The sequence below is a fragment of the Elgaria multicarinata genome, chromosome 11, assembly GCF_023053635.1.
Source record: "Elgaria multicarinata webbii isolate HBS135686 ecotype San Diego chromosome 11, rElgMul1.1.pri, whole genome shotgun sequence".
In the NCBI taxonomy this organism is placed as follows: domain Eukaryota; kingdom Metazoa; phylum Chordata; class Lepidosauria; order Squamata; family Anguidae; genus Elgaria; species Elgaria multicarinata.
Window position 1 is genome coordinate 21,491,343 of NC_086181.1, and position 20,389 is coordinate 21,511,731.

At 42.3% G+C, this 20,389-nt stretch overlaps 2 protein-coding genes across 2 annotated transcripts; one reads left to right on the forward strand and one right to left on the reverse strand.

Moving 5' to 3' along the window:
- Positions 1 to 1,643: 1,643 nt before the first annotated feature.
- LOC134405371 (olfactory receptor 6B9-like) lies at positions 1,644 to 2,609 on the reverse strand. The gene has a single exon (XM_063136617.1). The coding sequence runs from the start codon at positions 2,607 to 2,609 to the stop codon at positions 1,644 to 1,646; it is 966 nt and encodes a 321-aa protein (XP_062992687.1).
- An 11,862-nt stretch (positions 2,610 to 14,471) lies between these two features.
- LOC134405372 (olfactory receptor 6N1-like) lies at positions 14,472 to 19,312 on the forward strand. Its single transcript, XM_063136618.1, has 2 exons — positions 14,472 to 14,521; positions 18,352 to 19,312. Exons 1-2 carry the CDS (start codon positions 14,472 to 14,474, stop codon positions 19,310 to 19,312), a joined length of 1,011 nt encoding a protein of 336 aa, XP_062992688.1.
- The last annotated feature ends 1,077 nt before the right edge of the window (positions 19,313 to 20,389 follow it).

Genomic DNA, 20,389 nt, shown 5'->3' on the forward strand with positions numbered 1-20,389 from the left:
GGTGGTGGAAAGAGGGGTTGCATCACATATAAAAAGAAATATTTTCACTCCCTGGGATTTGTGCCATTCTGGGTCTCTGCTTCTGAGATGTGCAGGGCTCTGGAGATCAAGATCATTAAACAACCAATATAGAAGCAGACGTAAAGATTTCCCCCCACATATTCTGATTGCTTTCCATTTACAGGTAATAAGGAGTGCCCCTAGGCACACAACTACATAACAGTTGAATCAAACAATATTTATATTGAATTTCAAAACAGTGATATTTTGTAATAATAACAATTATAAGGCAGTTCAATCAAACAGATTAGTAACGTCAATTATATATAAAGAAATATTTTCACTACCTGGGATTTGTGCCATTCTGGGTCCTCATAAAAGAAACTGATGCAATGATTGGGATGGATAGAAACCTCCACCAATAACTATAGCTATCTGATGAAGGTTAAATTAATGTAATAATATTCATTTTAAAGGGATAATAGGGAATGATAATCTACCAAAAGATCTTGGGATGAGAGGGAACTCAGTATTATTCTTATTCAGCAGTAACACCCACCCACACGGGTACAAAGGGGAGGGGTGTAGTTATTGTGGCTAAACGGCAATATATTTGTAAGGGTTATAAACGGTCAAGTGGCATTTCAATTCAAAGTTCAAATACAAACCAGAAAAATGTCATGGACCATTTCAGCGACAAAGGTCTTCCTAGTCTTAGAATCCTAGTTAATAACACAAACTTGTTAGTCTTACTGTCCTAATTATACACCTGGAATGAAAGGGGGGAGCATTCAGAATTATTATACAGATATTTTAACTTAATTAAACCGTTACAAAATCTAAATAATAGTTTGCATGGGGAAAAAACACAAACCAGATATCTTACTGTTAATGACAGAAGGATGAAATAAGAGATAGGGTTTGATCCAAAGTAGCTTCCTTAGAGAGAGGAGCTTCTTTTATCAAAGGAAGGAGTTTACTCCATTAGTGGAAGCTTCACTGGATCTAATCCATTTTGTTTAACTGAGGGCTCATCTACACCAAGCTGGATATTCCACTACGAAAGTGGTATGAAAGCAGTATATAAAAGGCAGGAGCGATACTACTACTTTATTGAAGTGCAGTGCAAGACCTACACTACTGCTTTATAGTGGTACTGAAGTGCACTGACGACTGCTGGGGCCCATGACACACCTAGCCAAAGCAGGATATAACACTATGAAAGTGGCATGAAAGTGGTATGTGTCAGGGCCTCCAACAGTTTTCAGTGCAGTTCAATACCACTATAAAGCAGTAGTGTGGATCCTGCCTTTTATATACCACTTTCATACCACTTTCATAGTGGAATATCCAGCTTGGTGTAGATGAGCCCTGGATACATGCACAGTTGATTTATCATCATCATCATCATCATCATCATCATCATCATCATCATCATCATCTCTATACCACCCAATAGCCAAAGCTCTCTGGAAAGTTCACTACACAATATGGCTGATATACTTATACATGGAGAAAATTAAACTAGTGTTTTGTAAGAAACCAATATATAAACTAATGATTTCCACTTCCCCTGACTTTTGTGATAGGACATGTCTTTTGTCTTTATTATGATTAGTTCTCATTTTAATGCATTACTGTATTTATAATGTTGCTTGAGTTGTGTAGGAACACAACTTCCCCTTAATTGCTTTCTTCAGAGCATCTTTGACCTCCTTGTTTCTCAGGCAATATATGATTGGGTTTAGCATGGGAGTGACCACAGTATAGAACATGGACACAATTTTGTTGAAGTTCACTGAATTGATGGAAAAGTTTGAGGTTGGGCGGACATACATGAACATCAGAGTGCCATAGAAAATGGTTACTACAGCCAGATGGGAACCACAAGTTGAGAAGGCTTTTTGGCGACCAGTCGATGAGGGGATTTTCAGAACAGTGATTATGATGAAGATGTAAGACACCAGAATGAGGAGGAAGGAACTAACAATGACACTAGTGGCCACAATGAAATTAGACAGTTCAGCTTCATGTGGGTTTATGCAAGAGAGTTTCAGTAAAGGTGGTGCATCACAAAAGAAGTGGTTGATCTTATTGGGTCCACAAAATGGCAGCCGACACAGTGCAACCAGTGGGGGGATGTTAACTATGAAGGCACCAATCCAAGAGCATACAGCCAGTTGAAGGCAAATTTTGTTATTCATGAGTGTTGGGTATCGCAGAGGATTGCATATGGCCAAGTAGCGATCAAACGCCATGATTGCCAGAATGAAACATTCCGCTGTACCAAGTGTAATAAGAAAATATAGTTGAGTAATGCAGCCAGCATATGTGATAGATGTGTTTTTCGCTAGGAATACTTCTAGCATCTTGGGAACAATATTAGATGTGTACCATATCTCCAGGAAGGAAAAGTTGCTGAGGAAGAAATACATGGGTATCTGGAGACGTTGGTCAATGCGTACTATGATGATAATGATGATGTGCCCACACAAGGTCAAGATGTAAACAACCAATCCCACAAAGAAGAGGAGAAGCTGGAGCTTCTTCAGACTTGGGAACCCCAAGATGATGAAGTGGGTCACAGTAGTTTTATTGCCAGTGACCATGCTGACATAGTTTCTGGGCTATGAAGAGAAAACTGAAGTTTATATGACATAGAAGAAAAATCATAGTGGTAAATAAAGCAGCCGTAGTTTCAAAACACAACTTATATGCTTAAATTACTGTGATGCTACTGAAGAGAGGAAATGAACCAGAAAGGGAGGCAACCAGGAAAGAATACTGATGTGTATATTTAAGAATGAAGATCATTATTATCAATAATAATAATAATAATAATAATAATAATAATAATAATAATAATAATATCACAGTCTATACAGCTTATCCCCTTCTTCACAACTCTGTAAGCTAGACCAGTATTCCCCAGATCTCAGATGAGGAGCAAAGCTGATTGATAATGGGTTACCTAAAGGCACATTGTTCATTCAAGACTGAGGGAAGTTTTGAATTAACCATTGCCTCATGGTTAATGCTGGTTGCCACACTACAGCACTGCATGTTTTATATTTGATTTGGCAGTCACTTATTTTCAGGGTATTTCCTTCATCTAAATTGCTGCAGAACAGAAAGTGCTAAGGAATAGTATAATATTTGACCCTTGCTTGATAAATCACACTTCATGTTGTTGTTTTCTTGAGATTCAATGTTCAAATTCGGCTCAGACGTTATGAGCAATTTGGAGTTGAATCCAGAGTTCGTCAACTTAGGGTAGACTCATTTAGTAATATGCCCCATTGATTTCAGTGGATCTGCCGTACACATGACTAACAATGCCAACCTATACATGCCAACCCAAAAGCCTATTGAGTTCAGTGTGGCTTACTCCCAGGTTAGTGGGCATAAGGTTGTTGTTTAAGTCTGGATCCAATGAAGTAATTATAAGATTCTACTAGTTTCTTAGAAAATACTTGAATACGTTACTCACCGTTGTTTAATTTTGAACGAGCAGAAACTTCACTGCACTAGTTCCTTCCTTTCAGAACTGGTCGGTAAATTATTGTTAGTAAAGTCAGAATGCACTGAATGTTTTTTGGACATCAGAAGAAAAGCTCCAAAGCCTAAGAACAGTTCATCTGGAAGTTGTTCTTCCTTCATCAATAGAGATAATTCAATATGAAGTTCCAGAGAATGTCATGAAGTGAAGATGTGCTCCCTTTACCTCCACCAATGTGAAAGAAATCTGGTAAATAAAACAGGTTACATTGCAACATCTCAATTCTCTTTGGGAGATTGAGTGTCCACAGTGGACTGAATTTCTAATAAGATCTTCTTTAGGCATAGTTAATTAGTTTGGCAAAACCTGTGCCAGAGATGAGCACTCAGATACACTCCTACCTTGTTATTCAAAAGCTTCATGTGTGCATTTCTCCCCATGGGCTCATCTACACCAAGCAGGATATTGTACTATGAAAGTGGTATCCACTAATGATCACAAGAAAGCCTCAGAATGTTGCCTTGCTTTTACATCAAAACAGATTAGTACTATGCATTCATATGAACTTCGGGAGCTGATGCATACCATTGGTCTATCTATTGGTCCAATGGTATAAGGAACAATGTTGTTTACACAGACTGACAGCAGCACTCCAGGATTTCTGGTGGAGGTCTTCCCATCATGCTACATGACAACTAGAGATAGAAGGAACTGAACCTGAGACCTTCTTAATTCAAAGCATGTGATCTACTATGAAGCTATGTCCCTTGCTGAAGGAAGGAGAATATGACTCTCTAGGGTATCAGACAGGACTCTTTTCCATTCCTATCTAGAGATTTCATGGATTGAACCTGGGTTCTCCCGTATGCAAAGAATGTGTATGACTATATAGCTATGGTCCCTTATGGGACACAATAGTTCGACTAGTTGGATTGCATTTTATTTCTCTTTTTCCCCCTGAAACATTTTGTTACTGGCTCAATTGCAACTGCAGGGTTTTTAAGCCAGATAAAGCATTTTTACATATTATAATTTCAATAGGAATAATAAAAGCATGAAGTGTATCTTTGTTATTCATTTATGACCTTTAAAACATTGGCCAGGATGGCTAAGAGCATGGTGAAAACATACAAATCTGAAATCTTTTGGCATTCAGCTGATATTACCTAGAGAAGTTATGTTAGCAGACAATAACTTCTTTAGGTATTCCCAGAGGAAATCAGCAGCTTCAACACAATCAGCATGATAAATTATCCCCTAAGTGAATTACTATTTTCTTTTAATCAGGGAGGCAATACAATTCCCCCACCACTGGTATTCTAGATATGGCTGTTCTTGAAAGAATCTCATTTTTACAAGTTTTGAATGAACTTACACTGAACATTGAGTACAGTCTATTAAAAAAAAAAAAAAAGAGTGCCCCAAATGTGTAATTAACATGTAGATAATAAAGATTCTAATGAGAACAAGAAAAAGAAAGTTTCATCTTTCAAGGTCACTGAAAGAACAGCTCCCATAGAGGATTGTGAGAAATGATGCAAGAGAATGTAATATTTCCATTGCAGTCTGCATAGGCTCCTTGTAGTCTGTTTTTGTCTGGGGATCCTCAGTATGTGTTTTATTTTGGTTTTTTTTTTTAAAAAAAAAAACTTAGTGTAGAACTGATTCCTTGTTAAACTCACAGAGTAATTTATATCATTATACACACTGAATGTCATGCAAAAGTGCTTTAGGTGCACAATCTGGAAACCTCCAAATCACTTTTAGGATTCACACAATGTCAGGCATTGGCAAACACATTTGCAGTACAACCTTGTGTACGTTTACTCAACTGTATTCCATGGGACCTTCTCCCAGAGATAAGTCCCCCTCCTATGGAATTGCCTGCCTCTGTAGGTCAGGCAGGTGCCAACTTCGTATTCCTTTCGGCGCCTCCTGAAAACATCATTGTTCCAGGATGTCCAGCCACGGTTCACTTTTCATTTTGCTTCTTTTAAAATCTATTTTAAAGTGTTTTATTCTGTTTTTATTTTATCTTGTGCACAGCTATAAAATTTTGAATGGGGAGCAATACATAAATAAATTAGATAAACTTTTCTTTTTCCTAAAGCTTTTAAAACTTGATTTTGTTCTGACTTTATGCTGTTAGTTTTACCCTACCCAGTGCCTGCTTACCCTACCCTGTGCCTGTTTGCATTCTCTTCCCCTCCTTATTGTTTTATTAAGATTTTATTAGAATGTAAGCCTATGCGGCAGGGTCTTGCTATTTACTGTTTTACTCTGTACAGCACCATGTACATTGATGGTGCTATATAAATTAATAATAATAATAATAATAATAATAATAATAATAATAATAATAATAAATTAGATTTCAGCCTGAAGCACCATCAATTTCAAGGAGAGTGAATTAGGCACATGCTTAACTTTCTCACTGACATCAATGACATTTAAATGTGAGTTCCTATTATCAGATTGTGCTAAATAGCAGAATGTTGAGGGTGGGGGAGGGGGAAGAGATAACTGCCATCTGGAGTAAAAGCAGCAACAGCAGTGAATTTCTGGGACCTCTGGTGTGTGTATACACAGACAAGCGATCTCCTGAGCATGAACGGACCCTACCACTTTGGTTTACTGGTCTACACTCCTGCTCATTCCCCTTCTTTCTCTCCCCCTTCCCCCTAAATTGTTTGTGTTAGGCCTTAGCTAGACGGGTTAGCCCGGGCTAATACCCGGGATTGCCCCTGGGCGTCCAGGTGATGCACAGGGGATCCCAGGCTCAGACAGGGATCAACCCTCCCTTGCCCTGGGTTAATGGGCTCCACTTGCAGCCCGGTATTTTCCGCGGTTTCAGCGACTACTCACGAGGAGCCGGGTGTCATGCCCTGCATGGAGATGGAGTCGGGAGATGAGGGGGAAGTGGCAGAGGCTGGACCTAGTGCCGAGAGGCCCGGCTCAGGTGATAAGGAGACTGAACTGGCAGAGACTGTGTCAGAGCCTCCGGGAGAGGAGCCAAGGCCAGCTGGGACCTCTGCCAGCTCTGAGGGCCTGATGCCAGCAAAAACTACGGAGGAGCCGCAGGAGTCTGAGGAAGAGGCAGAGAAGCCTGGTTTCAGCCAGTTGCGGGCGGAGAAGGCAACCAGACGCCAGTCTCGCCGCCTCCACCAGAAACGCCAGGCAATTAGAGATTAGCTGAGAGACCATGACTCAGCACTCTGACTGAGCATAAAAGCGCAGCCGTGAGCCATGCCAAATTGTCAGAGATTATCTGAGCTTTCTGGCGGAAGCTTTGGCTCTCAGATCTCGTGACCCCGTGCCTTGCTCCAGATACCTAGTTCCTGAATCCAGCCTTGACTCCCGGACCCCGTGACCACGTCTGCCTACTCTGGAATCCTGTTTCGACCTTGGACTGCCTTGTGACTACGTTTTGCCTGTGACTGCTCCCGTGACTTCTGGACTGTGTATTTGGACCTTGCTGACCATCGGCTGTGTTTGACCTTGGACTGACCCACCGTTCCCCCTCGTTGCCACGTCCTTTAGACCCGGACTGAACCTGGACTTCTCTGTAAGACTGAATCTTGCTCTATTACGTCCTTTTGCCTTGACTTTCCAAGCTCCCTTTACCCTGCCTGCTCGGCATTGTTTGTAAACTGCAATAAACTCATCTGTTGCTTAGTTGCCAGCTGGTCTAATCTGTCTTTGTCAAGCCATTTGGCGGCTTTCCCGGACAGAATAATCTCTGACCTGGCTGACAAAAATAAGAGCAATGGAAGATTTATTACAGAAAAACCAGCAGCTGGAGAATCTTGTTATGCAGTTACAAACAGCCGTCGCCGTGTTGCAAGCTCAAACGGCTGAACCCCCGCCCCCCGTCGAAGGAGTAAGTGTTTGGCTGCTTTCCCTGAGAAATTCTCTGGAAAACCGCAGCAGCTGGAAGGCTTTTTAGCTCAATGCAGGCTGCATTTTCAACTCCGGCCAGAGGATTTCCCCACAGACACTCACAAAGTGGTGTTTGTCATCAGCCTCCTGTCTGGACCAGCGCAGCGATGGGCCACCCCATATCTGCTCCAAGACCACCCTCTCCTGAACCAGCTGGACAATTTTTTAAAAGAAATGCTGGCAACATGGGGAGATCCAGTCAAGGTGGAAACCGCAGAGAGGCTCATACATCACCTGCACCAGGGGAAGGGCTCAGTGAGGGAATACACCACTAAGTTCCGCCTAATCACCCAGGACCTAACCTGGAACGATAGTGCCCTCCAAGCCCAGTATCGGTGTGGGCTCTCAGATGCAATCCTGGATGAATTGGCCTGAGCTGCTCCGCCTGAGTCTCTAGCTCTGCTCATGGAGCAGGCTGTAAGGATTGATGGCAGGCTGTCTGCCCGCAGGCTAGCCCGTCTACAGAAAACACCCAGGTCTGACAGGTGGGCTTTGCGGGGTCCTGCAGCTGCTCCAGAGACGTCTGGTACTTCTACCATGATTCCCATGCCTAGCCCACCAGAGGAGCCGATGCAGCTGGGAGGAGCCCGTCCACGCCTTTCAGCAGCGGAAAAAGAGCGGAGGAGAGCAGCTGGGCTTTGCCTTTACTGTGGGTAGGGGCCCCATTTTTCCCGTGTGTGTCCCCTCAAGCAGCGAGGGGGCCCCTTGCCGGGAAACGGACCCTCCCAGGCTTAGTTGGGGTTGAAAGCCTGGGAGAACCTGCGTCAGCCGCTACCCCACCCCATTCAGAACCCCGAAGGGATCTGCTGTTGGTCACAGCTACCCTTAGGGGACGGGAGGGCCAGGTGATGTCAGTGGGTGCCGTGATTGACTCTGGGGCTTTCAACAGCTTTATGGACCTGGGGTTTGCCACCCAGCACCAGGTCCCGCTGCAGAACCCCAGCCGGTGGAGACCATTGATGGACGGCTTCTAAAGTCAGGCCCCGTGACCCAACAAATGGAGGTGCTGACTATGGAGATCCAGGGCCATGTGGAACAGGTCCAGTTTTTTGTAGCTGCTGTGCCGCACTTTCCGCTGTTCCTGGGAATGCCCTGGCTTACCCAGCACGACCCCTGTATCTCGTGGACTCGGCGGAAAGTGCTGTTTGCATCACCCTACTGCCAGGAGCACTGTTGGCCCGAACGAATCCCTGCAGCCCCAGAGACACCCACCCGAGAACCTGCTGGCAGCCTACCTGCGAAATACAAGGAATTTGCAGGAGTCTTTAACAAAAAGGAGGCTGAGCGACTGCCTCCACACAGGACATATGACTGCGCCATAGACTTAGTCCCAGGGGCTCCTATACCAGCGGGGCGCCTGTATTCTTTGTCGGAACCAGAACTGGCCACCCTAAGGGACTTTTTGGAGTCTAATCTGAGGAAGGGCTTCATCCGACCATCTACGTCACCTGCAGGGGCTCTGGTCCTCTTTGTGAAGAAAAAGAACACCAGTGAACTCCGTCTCTGAAATGATTACAGAGCCTTAAACAAGATTACCTTCCATAACTGATACCCGCTACCCCTGATCCCGGAGTTGTTGGAACGTCTTCGCCATGCTCAGGTTTTTACGAAGCTGGATCTAAGGGGAGCATACAACTTGGTGCGCATCCGACCTGGGGATGAATGGAAGACTGTCTTTATGACCTGATACGGCCAGTACAAGTATACAGTCATGCCATTCGGCCTCTGCAATGCTCCAGGGGTGTTTCAACACTTCATGAACGATGTGTTCCGGGACTACTTGGATCGGTTCGTGATTATTTAGCTGGACGATTTCTTGATCTATTCCCCGAACCAGACCATCCACGACATCCATGTACGGGCAGTGCTTCATAGACTCCAAGAGCACCACCTCTATGTGAAATTGGAAAAATGGGAATTCGATTTGACAGAGGTGGAATTTTTGGGGTACTGGATCTCAGCCAAGGGAGTGGAGATGGACCAAGCAAAAGTGGAGGTGGTGTTGTCATGGCAGCCCCCGAGGAACAGGAAGGAGGTTCAGCGCTTCTTAGGGTTCGCAAATTTTTATCGGAGGTTCATTCCCAACTTCGCAACCCTCGCTGAGCCTATCACGCAGTTGCTTCATGGAAAGGCCCCGTTCCAGTGGACTATGAGCACCCAGCAGGCCTTTGAGAAACTAAAAACTAAGTTTACATCATCTCCGATTTTACAGCATCCCGACCCTAGGACCCTGTTCATAGTCGAGGAGATGGATGCCTCGGATGTCGCTATCGGAGCAGTCTGCTGCAGCCAAACAAGGAGGCCTCTCGGTTGTCACCTTGTGCCTTCTACTCCAGACAGCTCATGCCCCCAGAACGCAATTACACCATCTGGGAGAAGGAGCTGCTGGCCATTAAGGCAGCTTTTGAGGCATGGCAGCATTTACTGGAGGGAGCGGCGCACCCAGTGGAGGTAAGAACAGACCATCGTAATCTGGAATACTTACAGACTGCATGAAAACTGACACAGCGCCAGAAGCGATGGTCCCTATTCTTCATTTGGTTCAATTTTAAACTGAAGTACATCCCACATTCTCAGAATCGACAGGCGGTGGAGGAAGAATATTGGCAGGGTAAAAATAAATATAAATTAGTAGAAATACAAGCTAAGAAGAAACAATTAGAAAATTTAAATTTAGAGGAGGTCCAAAAAAATTTAATATATATGAAAAGGGAGTATTTTGAAAATAGCAATAGGAATTCCAGATTGCATGCCAGGCTCACACAAAAGGAAAAAGGGAGAAATGGGATAGAAGCATTGAAGGATAATCAAGGGAATTATTGTTATACAATGAGGGACAAAATAAAAAAAAAATTCAGAAATTTTATCAGGAATTATATAAGGGTAAAGAAATTCAACAAGAGAAGGTGGAGGAATACATTGGAAGGTATATAAAGAAGGGAATAAAAACAGTACATAAAGAGCAAATGGAGAAGGTAATAACTCAAAGAGAAGTTGAAGATGTAATTGATAATTTGAAAGTGGGTAAATCACTGGGAGCAGATGGTTTAGGATCAGAATATTATAAAGTTTTTAAAGAGTTTTTAGTTCCGAAATTAGTGAAACTTTATAACGCTATATTATTAGGAGAGAAGATTCCAGAATCATGGGAACATTCATTGATAATATTAATTCCAAAACCAGATAAAGATTTGACTATTCCCGATTCATATAGACCTATCTCATTAATAAATCAGGATGCTAAAATTTTTCCATCTATTTTAGCTAAACGGCTAAATAAATTTATAGCAGAATATATAGGAGAAGATCAATGTGGATTTGTGGCAAGAAGGCAGATGCATAGTTTAGTGGGAAGAGTTTTAAACGCAATACATGCAATAAAGAAATCAAATATTAAGGCAGGAATTATGGCATTCGATATTTTTAAGGCTTTTGATTGTGTGAGGGGCAGGCACTAAAGGTTATTGTAGATAAATGGGATTTGGAAATAAATTTAAAACTATAATAGAACAGTTATATTCCCAAAATACAGCTGTAGTGGTGGTAAACGATGGACTCACTGAAAAGATACGACTAGCCAGAGGTACAAGACAAGGATGTCCGCTCTTGCTGGTCCTGTTTGTAATGGTTATGGAAGTATTGGTGAATGCATTAAGGGATGACGGAGGGATAGAAGGAATTGGAGAGGTAAGGGAAATAAAATTGAATATGTTTGCGGATGATACCTTACTGACTATTAAGAACCCAATAAGAAAAATAGATAGAATTAAATCTCAATTGAGAGAATTTGAAGAAGCTACAGGGTTAAGAATAAATTGGTCCAAATTCAGAGATGATTTTGTTTAATTATACTAAGAAGGAAGAAAAGGAATGGGAACATAAGGGAATAGAAATGAGAGTTAAGGGGGAGATTAAATATTTGGGAATTAAAATTACAAAAAACTTAGATAATTTAGAAAAGGAGAATTTAATGAGATTAAAGAAAGAGGTAATAGAAAAATTGGAAAAATATAAAAGATTAAATCTATCTTGGTTTGGAAGAATCGCACTAATAAAAATGAAGATTTTAGCTAAAATTAATTTTGTGTTTAGGATGTTACCAATAAAAATTTCAGAAATTGAGATAAAAAGTTGGCAAAATATTATTAATAAATATTGTAACAGAGGAAAGAAAGCGAGGGTAAATAAGAATAAATGGTATTTAAGCCAAAAAAAGGGAGGATTGGGTCTCCCAAATATAAAATTATACTATGTAGCAAATAGATTAAGACAGATTGTAGAAGCAATTATAGGAGTAGGAGATCTATATTGGATGGAGGATAAAACTACAAGTAATGTGGAGATGAGCTTTGAAAATGTCTTTTTCAAGGAAGGAGGGAGAAAATGGGTTGAAAGTATAGATAATCCACTCCTGAGGTCTCAATGGGAAATTTGGAGTAAATTTAAAGGGAAGCTGCTTCCGAGCAACTCTCCCTTATCACCGGTAATAATGTTAAAGAATTTCCCAGAGGAACTGAAAGGTAGATTAAGTAAAATATTAAAAGAGAAAAACAAATTGAAATTAAAGGATTGGTTAAGAGATATAAATACAAGAGAAGATATGGAAGATTTGTTAAAGGAGAAAAAATTATCTTGGTTAGAGTATGGGCAATTAGAACAATGGAATAAAAAGTGCATTAAAGATAATAGAGTTTGTAGAGAAATGATGAAGTTTGAAGAGTTAATAGTAAATAAGGAAAAAGGTAAAGGAGGAAGTATAGTTCTAAAAGGGTTAATGAGCGAAATATATAAAATATTGTTAGAAAAGGAGTTAGGGGATAGTTCAGGGAAAATGGTATGGGAGACAGATTTGAAGGTACAAATAGGGCGACAGAGCTGGGAGGGACTGTGGAAACAAAGAGTGTTGAGAAGTATGTCAGTGAGAATAAAAGAGAATTATTTTAAAATTTTGTGGAGGTGGTACCTAACCCTGATTAGATTGAATAAGATAAATGATCAGCATTCAGCAAATTGTTGGAGAGGTTGTGGGGAAAAAGGAACGTATTTACATATCTGGTGGGAATGCAAATATGTACAAAGATTATGTAAGATGGTGTTTTTTGAAATTGAAGAAATAGTGGGAATGAAAATAGAACAAACACCAAAGATTGCATTACTGTCACTATTTGAAGATATAAAATGTGGAAAAGAAACTAAAGAGTTGATATCGAGTTTGCTGACTGCAGCACAATTGATGGTAGCTAGGAACTGGAAGATTCAAGGGGAATACCTTATTGAAGAATGGTATAAAGGAGTATGGGATATAACTATTAATGATAAACTGACTTGTATTATTAAATGGAGAAAAGGTATAACAAAAATAAATGAGTTTGAAGGAATCTGGAAACAGTTCCTAATATTTGTGTTTACTAAGGGAAGTGGGAAACCGCCAGCAGAAGAAACGATAAGATTTTGGAATCAGGAATAGATCCTGAGGTGGAGGGTGCACTTTTATGTTAAGAATGATTATGTTATGGTACGATGTTTTATAGTTAATATTTACTCAATACATATGTATTCAACATTTATTCAACATGTATGTGGAAGATGTTTGATGTTTTCTTTATTGTAATGTTGTATGTCTAATTAATGTGGAAAACTAATTAAAAAAAAATTTTAAAAAAAAGAATCGACAGGCGGATGCGTTATCCCGGAAGCCTGAATATGCGACACAGCTTGGGGAAGAGAAGCGGTCAACATTTCTGCGTCCAGAACATTTTGCGGCTGCCCCATTAGGGGCCCCGTTGATCGAGCAGATTCGGGACCTCCAGGTGCGGGACGCTTTGGTGGCAGCACATGCCAGGGACGAGTCGCCCACTCCGTTCTCCATGCGGGACGGCCTTCTCCATCATCGTGGCCGTCTTTATGTACCGGGAGGGCCTTGTCGAGACACGGTGCTCCGCCTGTGCCACGATTCAAAGCCGGCCGGGCACTTTGGGTTGTGCAAGACTCTGCATCTGCTGACTCGGGAATTTTGGTGGCCTCGGGTCTAAGCGGATGTTGCCCGTTATGTCCAAAGCTGCCCAGTCTGTCACCGAGCAAAGGACTTGCGGGGGAGGCCGACGGGGCTACTACACCCCTTGGCGACTCCTTCAGGACCCTGGCGGGTGATCTCAATGGACTTCATAACGGACCTTCCTTTGTCTGTGGGCCATACCACCATCTTCGTGGTGGTGGATCTATTTTCAAAAATGGCCCATTTTGTACCCTGTGTAGGGATGCCCACGGCAAAAGAAACGACGAGGCTCTTTGTAAGTCAGGTCTATATAAATAAATAATAATAAATAATAATAATAATGGCCTCCCAGAGGGTATAGTCTCGGATCGTGGAGTGCAGTTCACGGCTCGGTTTTGGAAGAGTCTTCTCCAGCTGTTAGACATCAAGGCCCACATGTCATCAGCATACCATCCCCAGACAGATGGGCAGACTGAGCGAACCAGCGGCACGCTGGAGCAGTACCTACGCTGTTACACAAACTATCAGCAGGATGACTGGGCGGAGTTGCTCCCCTTGGTGGAGTTTGCCTATAACAACTCGGTTCACACCTCCACCCAGCAGACCCCTTTTTTTGCGACAGGAGGGTTTCATCCTCGATGGTTTCCAGCAGTCGTTCCCTCTTCGGCGGTTCCTGCAGCAGACCAGTGGTTGCGGGAATTGCAGGCTGCTCGTGCTTTGCTTCAAGAACAGTTGGAGGTAGCCAAGGAAGCATACAAGGCCGGGGCAGACCGGAAGCGACAGGAGGGACCTCCCTTAAAGGTCGGGGACTGAGTCTGGCTATCGACCCGAAATCTGCCTCTTCAACGGCCGTGTCGGAAGCTGGATGCTCAGTTTATAGGGCCGTACCTGATAACTGCAGAGGTCAACCCAGTGGCGTTCAGGTTACAGCTGCCTCGGACATTGCGGATACACCCAGTCTTCCACTGCTCGTTGTTAGTTCTGGCAACGGGGGTGCGGCCGGATTCGGGGGCAGGGCCTCCTCCTGCTCCAGTACTCATGGATGGGGAGGAGGAATTCGAAGTAGCACAGGTGTTGTACTCTCGGAGGTACCATGGTCGACTCCAGTATCTGATTGACTGGGTGGGCTATGGCCCTGAGGAGCAATCATGGGAACCAGCTTCGGATGTCCACGCACCCATCTTGGTTCGCGACTTCCACCGCCGTTATCCCAGGAAGCCGGGCCCTCGGGGTTCAGGGGAAGGGGATAATGGAGGGGGGAGTAGTGTCATGCCCTGCATGGAGATGGAGTCGGGAGATGAGGGGGAAGTGGCAGAGGCTGGACCTAGTGCCGAGAGGCCCGGCTCAGGTGATAAGGAGACTGAACTGGCAGAGACTGTGTCAGAGCCTCCGGGAGAGGAGCCAAGGCCAGCTGGGACCTCTGCCAGCTCTGAGGGCCTGATGCCAGCAAAAACTACGGAGGAGCCGCAGGAGTCTGAGGAAGAGGCGGAGAAGCCTGGTTTCAGCCAGTTGCGGGCGGAGAAGGCAACCAGACGCCAGTCTCGCCGCCTCCACCAGAAACGCCAGGCAATTAGAGATCAGCTGAGAGACCATGACTCAGCACTCTGACTGAGCATAAAAGCGCAGCCGTGAGCCATGCCAAATTGTCAGAGATTATCTGAGCTTTCTGGCGGAAGCTTTGGCTCTCAGATCTCGTGACCCCGTGCCTTGCTCCAGATACCTAGTTCCTGAATCCAGCCTTGACTCCCGGACCCCGTGACCATGTCTGCCTACTCTGGAATCCTGTTTCGACCTTGGACTGCCTTGTGATTACGTTTTGCCTGTGACTGCTCCCGTGACTTCTGGACTGTGTATTTGGACCTTGCTGACCGTCGGCTGTGTTTGACCTTGGACTGACCCACCGTTCCCCCTCGTTGCCACATCCTTTAGACCCGGACTGAACCTGGACTTCTCTGTAAGACTGAATCTTGCTCTATTACGTCCTTTTGCCTTGACTTTCCAAGCTCCCTTTACCCTGCCTGCTCGGCATTGTTTGTAAACTGCAATAAACTCATCTGTTGCTTAGTTGCCAGCTGGTCTAATCTGTCTTTGTTAAGCCATTTGGCGGCTTTCCCGGACACCGGGAGAAGCTGCACATGGAGCACAGTGCTCCCCAGGAGTGCAGCGCCCATTGGGGCCAGGGTGGGGAGAGAGATTGGGGCTGGGGTGGAGAGATCGGGGCCTGGGGGAGAGATCAGGGCCAGGAGGGGAGAGATTGGGGCCAGGGGGAAGAGATCGGGGCCGGCGGATGATCGGGGAAGTTTTTCTTTAAAAAAACCCATACTGTTTGTCACAGCAGCGCTCCTGCGCTGCTGCCCCATGGAAAAAGAAAAAAATGGTGGGCGTGATGGCTCTCTACTAGAGTCACCTCGCCTGACGTCAAGACGAGGGCAGGATCTCGTGTTATTTACAATGCGAGATCACCCCTCCTCACACCCGGATTTCGCAGTAGCTCTACCAAAGGCCTTAGTGCTTTCCCCCCAATTCAAGAGCTGGGAAAACTTTCACATTGTGTTTTCTGCTTTTGCAATTTGTCAGCTTAACAACTTCCTCTGGAGAAGTGTATTCAAGTACCCAAGTTGGCTCTGGGATTCCAACAGAACTTGTATTGTCTCCACAGCATAAGATGAAGACATGGCCAGTATCATGTACATTCCTATGTCCACACATTCTACATTTGTATAATCCCTACTCCCCTTTTCCAACTACATCACACCCTACATTATACACATGACTGTGGGATTTCCTGCTGCTTTGTGTATGATTCAGGAAGTGTATGTATTGGCCTTTGATATCCAAAAATTTAGGATATACATCCTAACATCTCAGTGGAATTAAATCAGTTAAATCATGGCCAGTTTTCTTCTCATTAATCACGCCTCAGCTGTCTTCCTAGTGTCTTCTAAGGGACCTTTCAGACTAATTAAAGGTGGTAGAATATTTTCCACTTTCATGAGCACAGTTTGTAGATTTGGATAGTATTGCTGATAACTCTTCTTGTCTCCCTAACTTTACACCCTAGAGTTTGATCCTTTGGAGATCAAGTTCCCCAGAGTTGGGATATGCTGATGAAATGGTTTCATTTTATAAAGTTCATGTACATGAGACAAAAGTCCATGTGTAAAGAAAAGAAAAAGTCTTTACCTTTTGACCAACGTTTGAGAATGTGTCAAATATTCAGATCCTATTCCACTTTCATGAACCCACCTTTTACATGTTTTATTTTACTATTTTCCCCCTATTCCTCACTGAAGAATTGAAGAAACCAACTAGTTTCAGGAATACAGTTTGCATCAATGTGAGTATGATTATGCCATTGCATTGCTACATGATGTAATTTGTTTTTAGTTAAAATAAAATAAAGTTGCTTTGATTATAGCTGTTCCTCCTACCCCAGATGTCTGAAATTGTGCAAAACATTTTAAAATATGCATTGCATTATGTACACATTATCTTAAATGAGATCTTTAATAATTTGTTTCTTTTAAATCAGATGACAAGAATCTTGTTTAAAATTATATTTTAGAGTTATGCCTATATACAAACATTTATTAGGGATGACATTGGCAAATGACATTTTCTACCATCTATTCAGCAATATTTCCAATGAAATATAATATCATAAACACATTTCCAAAAAGAATATATAGCTCCTAGTACATTATAATTTACATTCACATTAAAAACAAAACAAAACAAAACTGAATTTCTTTCCTTCTTGTTCATGAAGACAATTGTGGATTTGGTAAGTTGTTATAAAAAACAACTTTGATACAAAATTCTCACAACTCCCTAAATTTGAAAGATAGAGAAGATGTTGTGATGACTTCTAGAGCAAAAGTATTGCTGGCTGGCATACTGATGGTACTGGAGAAAAGGAAAGCATAAAATTTGTGTAGCTCAATATTATGCATATTTATTCAGCTATTAGCTCACTGATTTAGTAGGTTCTATCTAAGCATGCGTAGAATTATAACCTTAGACATTTATGTTTGCAAAACAATAACCTACTTTGATGGCTGCCATGAGTACAAACAAACAAAAATACTGCAAATGTTGAAGTATGATTCTTATGGAATTTGACTTCCTTGCATCAGAGACTTTAGGCACAACCCTGTCACAACCCTGTCATAAGTGGGAGGAGTGGCAGAAGTGATCTTCACATTTTTGTTAGGCTTTTTTACCCATCTTAGCAAGGACATTTCAGAGTGGGAGGGAAGGAAACTGGAGAGGTGTTAGGATAGCTGGTATCCTGGCCTTTCCAGTCTCCTCCCCTGCCCATGCATTGGAGTGCCCCTTTTACCCTTTTTCTGAAGTCGAGTTCCCCAACTGGGAGAGGCAGCCATTATGTTTCCTTTCACATTGGCTGTAAAAGGGAAGGGGACACAGCAAGGATTTGTGGATCTGAGGTTGGAGCACTGTCTCTGACCTCTGATCCAAGAATCTAAAACATCCCACGGCCCGCCATTCAAGCCATAGGTTTGCTGCCTCATATATTTCCATGCTTCCTGTATTTCCATTTTTTTTTTTAGTCTCATTCTATTGCTGAAAATTTTCATCTGAGGGCTAAATTATTCAATAAGTTAAATACGTTGTTCAATTCTTTACCTTTGTGTAAACATGTGGCACCTCCCCAGCCCACTTATCATGGTCCAGATTCAGAATGCCACACACATACTTACACTAAGGTAAACAAAATGGTGAGGAACAATTGCACACTATATATAACTAGTTTAGCCCAGAAATGTTATCTATTATAGGAACTTGTGATATACAACTTTCTGTCCCAGACCTCCCACTAAAAACTTGTATGATATATGCAGATATAATACATTCACCTTGCAATAACAAAACATATTTATTTATTTATTTTCCACAGGGAAAGAACCAATCATAAAATTGATTTTTCAAACCACACAGCAACAAGTGAATTTATTATTGTAGGGTTCCCTAACCTGGAAAAGATCAGAGTTGCAGTATTTGTGTTAGTGTTAATCATATACTCCTTCACAGTGATGGGGAACATGGTCATTATCTTCATCACCAGATATGAACCCTCTCTCCGCACTCCCATGTACTTCTTCTTGTGCCACTTTTCCTTGCTGGAGATTTGTTTTACTTCAGTCACAGTCCCAACAATACTGGCTGACCTGATTAAAGAAAAAAATGTTGTATCCTTCAGCAGCTGCCTTGCCCAAATATATTTCTTCCATGCTTTTGGTGGCATTGAGTGCCTCCTTCTGGCTGCTATGGCATATGATAGATATGTGGCTATACGTTCTCCTCTAAGATATAACACAATTATGACTAGTGTTGTCTGTGGTCATCTTGCAACCTGGTCTTGGGTCAGTGGTTTGAGTCTACCATTAATACCAGTAATCCTTATATCTCAGCTCAACTACTGTGGGAGCAATGTGGTAGACCACTTCTTCTGTGACATCTTGCCATTGCTGAGGCTGGTTTGCAATAGGACCCAACTCAATGTGATGCTGAGTTTCTTCATCTGTTCCTTTATCCTTGTTGGTTCATTCCTACTCACTGTGGTTTCTTATGCTGCCATCTTGATCACTGTTCTGGGCATTCATTCCTCCAAAGGTCGCAAGAAGGCCTTCTCCACTTTTGCCTCCCACTTGGTTGTTGTTGTTATCTTCTATGGAACAATGATGTTCATCTATGTCAGACCAACCCGCAACCTCTCCTTCAACATGGACCAATTGGTGTCTGTGTTCTACTGCTTGGTCACTCCACTCTTAAATCCCATCATATACAGCCTCAGGAACAAGGATGTGAAAGAAGCCCTTAAAAAAGTTGTCTGCAGAAAACATGGAGAACAGAAGTAACTGTTCTGGAGGAGGCTGAGGTGAGCTAGAGCAGAGGAACAAAAGTCATGCTCTGTACAGTTTTTTAAATACTCCACATATGATTTTGTACAATCCTATGTGCAGTACAAAATTGTTCAAGTTACTGGTGGTTACTCCCAGGTAAATTGATTTAGGATTGTAGCCTTAATGGCCAATATCATCAACACTTTACAATATACTGACTAGAATATGTTTAAAGAGATTTCTATGCCTGGTTACTCAGAAGTAAGTCCAACTGATATCAATATAGCTTGTCTGTGCACATGTATATATTAGATTTTAGTGTCTACAAGCTTGGTTTTATGCCCCTCCATATTCCTAAAAAATAAAATTTGGGATTGCAGACTTCGTGATATACATTAATTGTATTGCCATTAGCAATCCAATACAATTTGAATTAAGGAAACACATATTTTTGTCTTGCAATGGCTTGGAGAAAAGAAAAATGTAAATCATTCACTGTAAAACTGTTTATCATTGTGAATGAAAGGATGGACATGGTCAACTATTTTAAACTGGTATCTTGCCATACTATGCATGTAAGCATTTGGTAAATCAGCAAAGCCATTATTAACAGCTTTTTCTGCAAGTCCCGCCATAATTTGTTTAAGGGACGTGTCCTCTTGTATCACTGAAAGGGTTGCTAAGTTTTTTATAACCTCAATGCAAATTAGGGGAAAATGTTGTTATCCTCCTGAAAGAAGGAATTCTACAAATCTGTATTTTGCTATTATATTACTTTTTAATTATCTTTTACATGCTTTATAGTAACTTTGCTGGTCTGTGACCATAATAAATGAAATGATGATCCAGATTCCTTTATTCTGCCAATTTTGTCCTCTCTCCTTCTTGACATTTCTGATCAGTTGTAGAAGTATAATAAATGCATTAGTGCTGTCCAGAAAATTTCAAGTTTACTCCTCACAGCAGCCAGTCACTCCGGGGGCCAGGGATGAAAAGGAGAGGGAAATCTAATGTGTGGAGTTTTAATAGTCTCAAAAGTTGCATGACTTCAAAAGGACTTTTAAAGTTCTTTTGCTTTCAAGAATGCTGGGG

Excerpts from the sequence above, each read along its gene's own strand:
- LOC134405371 (XM_063136617.1), bottom strand. The coding sequence starts at position 2,609 with ATGGTCACTGGCAATAAAACTACTGTGACCCACTTCATCATCTTGGGG.
- LOC134405372 (XM_063136618.1), top strand. The coding sequence starts at position 14,472 with ATGGATGGGGAGGAGGAATTCGAAGTAGCACAGGTGTTGTACTCTCGG. Across the intron at positions 14,522-18,351 it reads CAGGTGTTGTACTCTCGGAG|GGAAAGAACCAATCATAAAA; the intron begins GTACCATGGTCG and ends TATTTTCCACAG.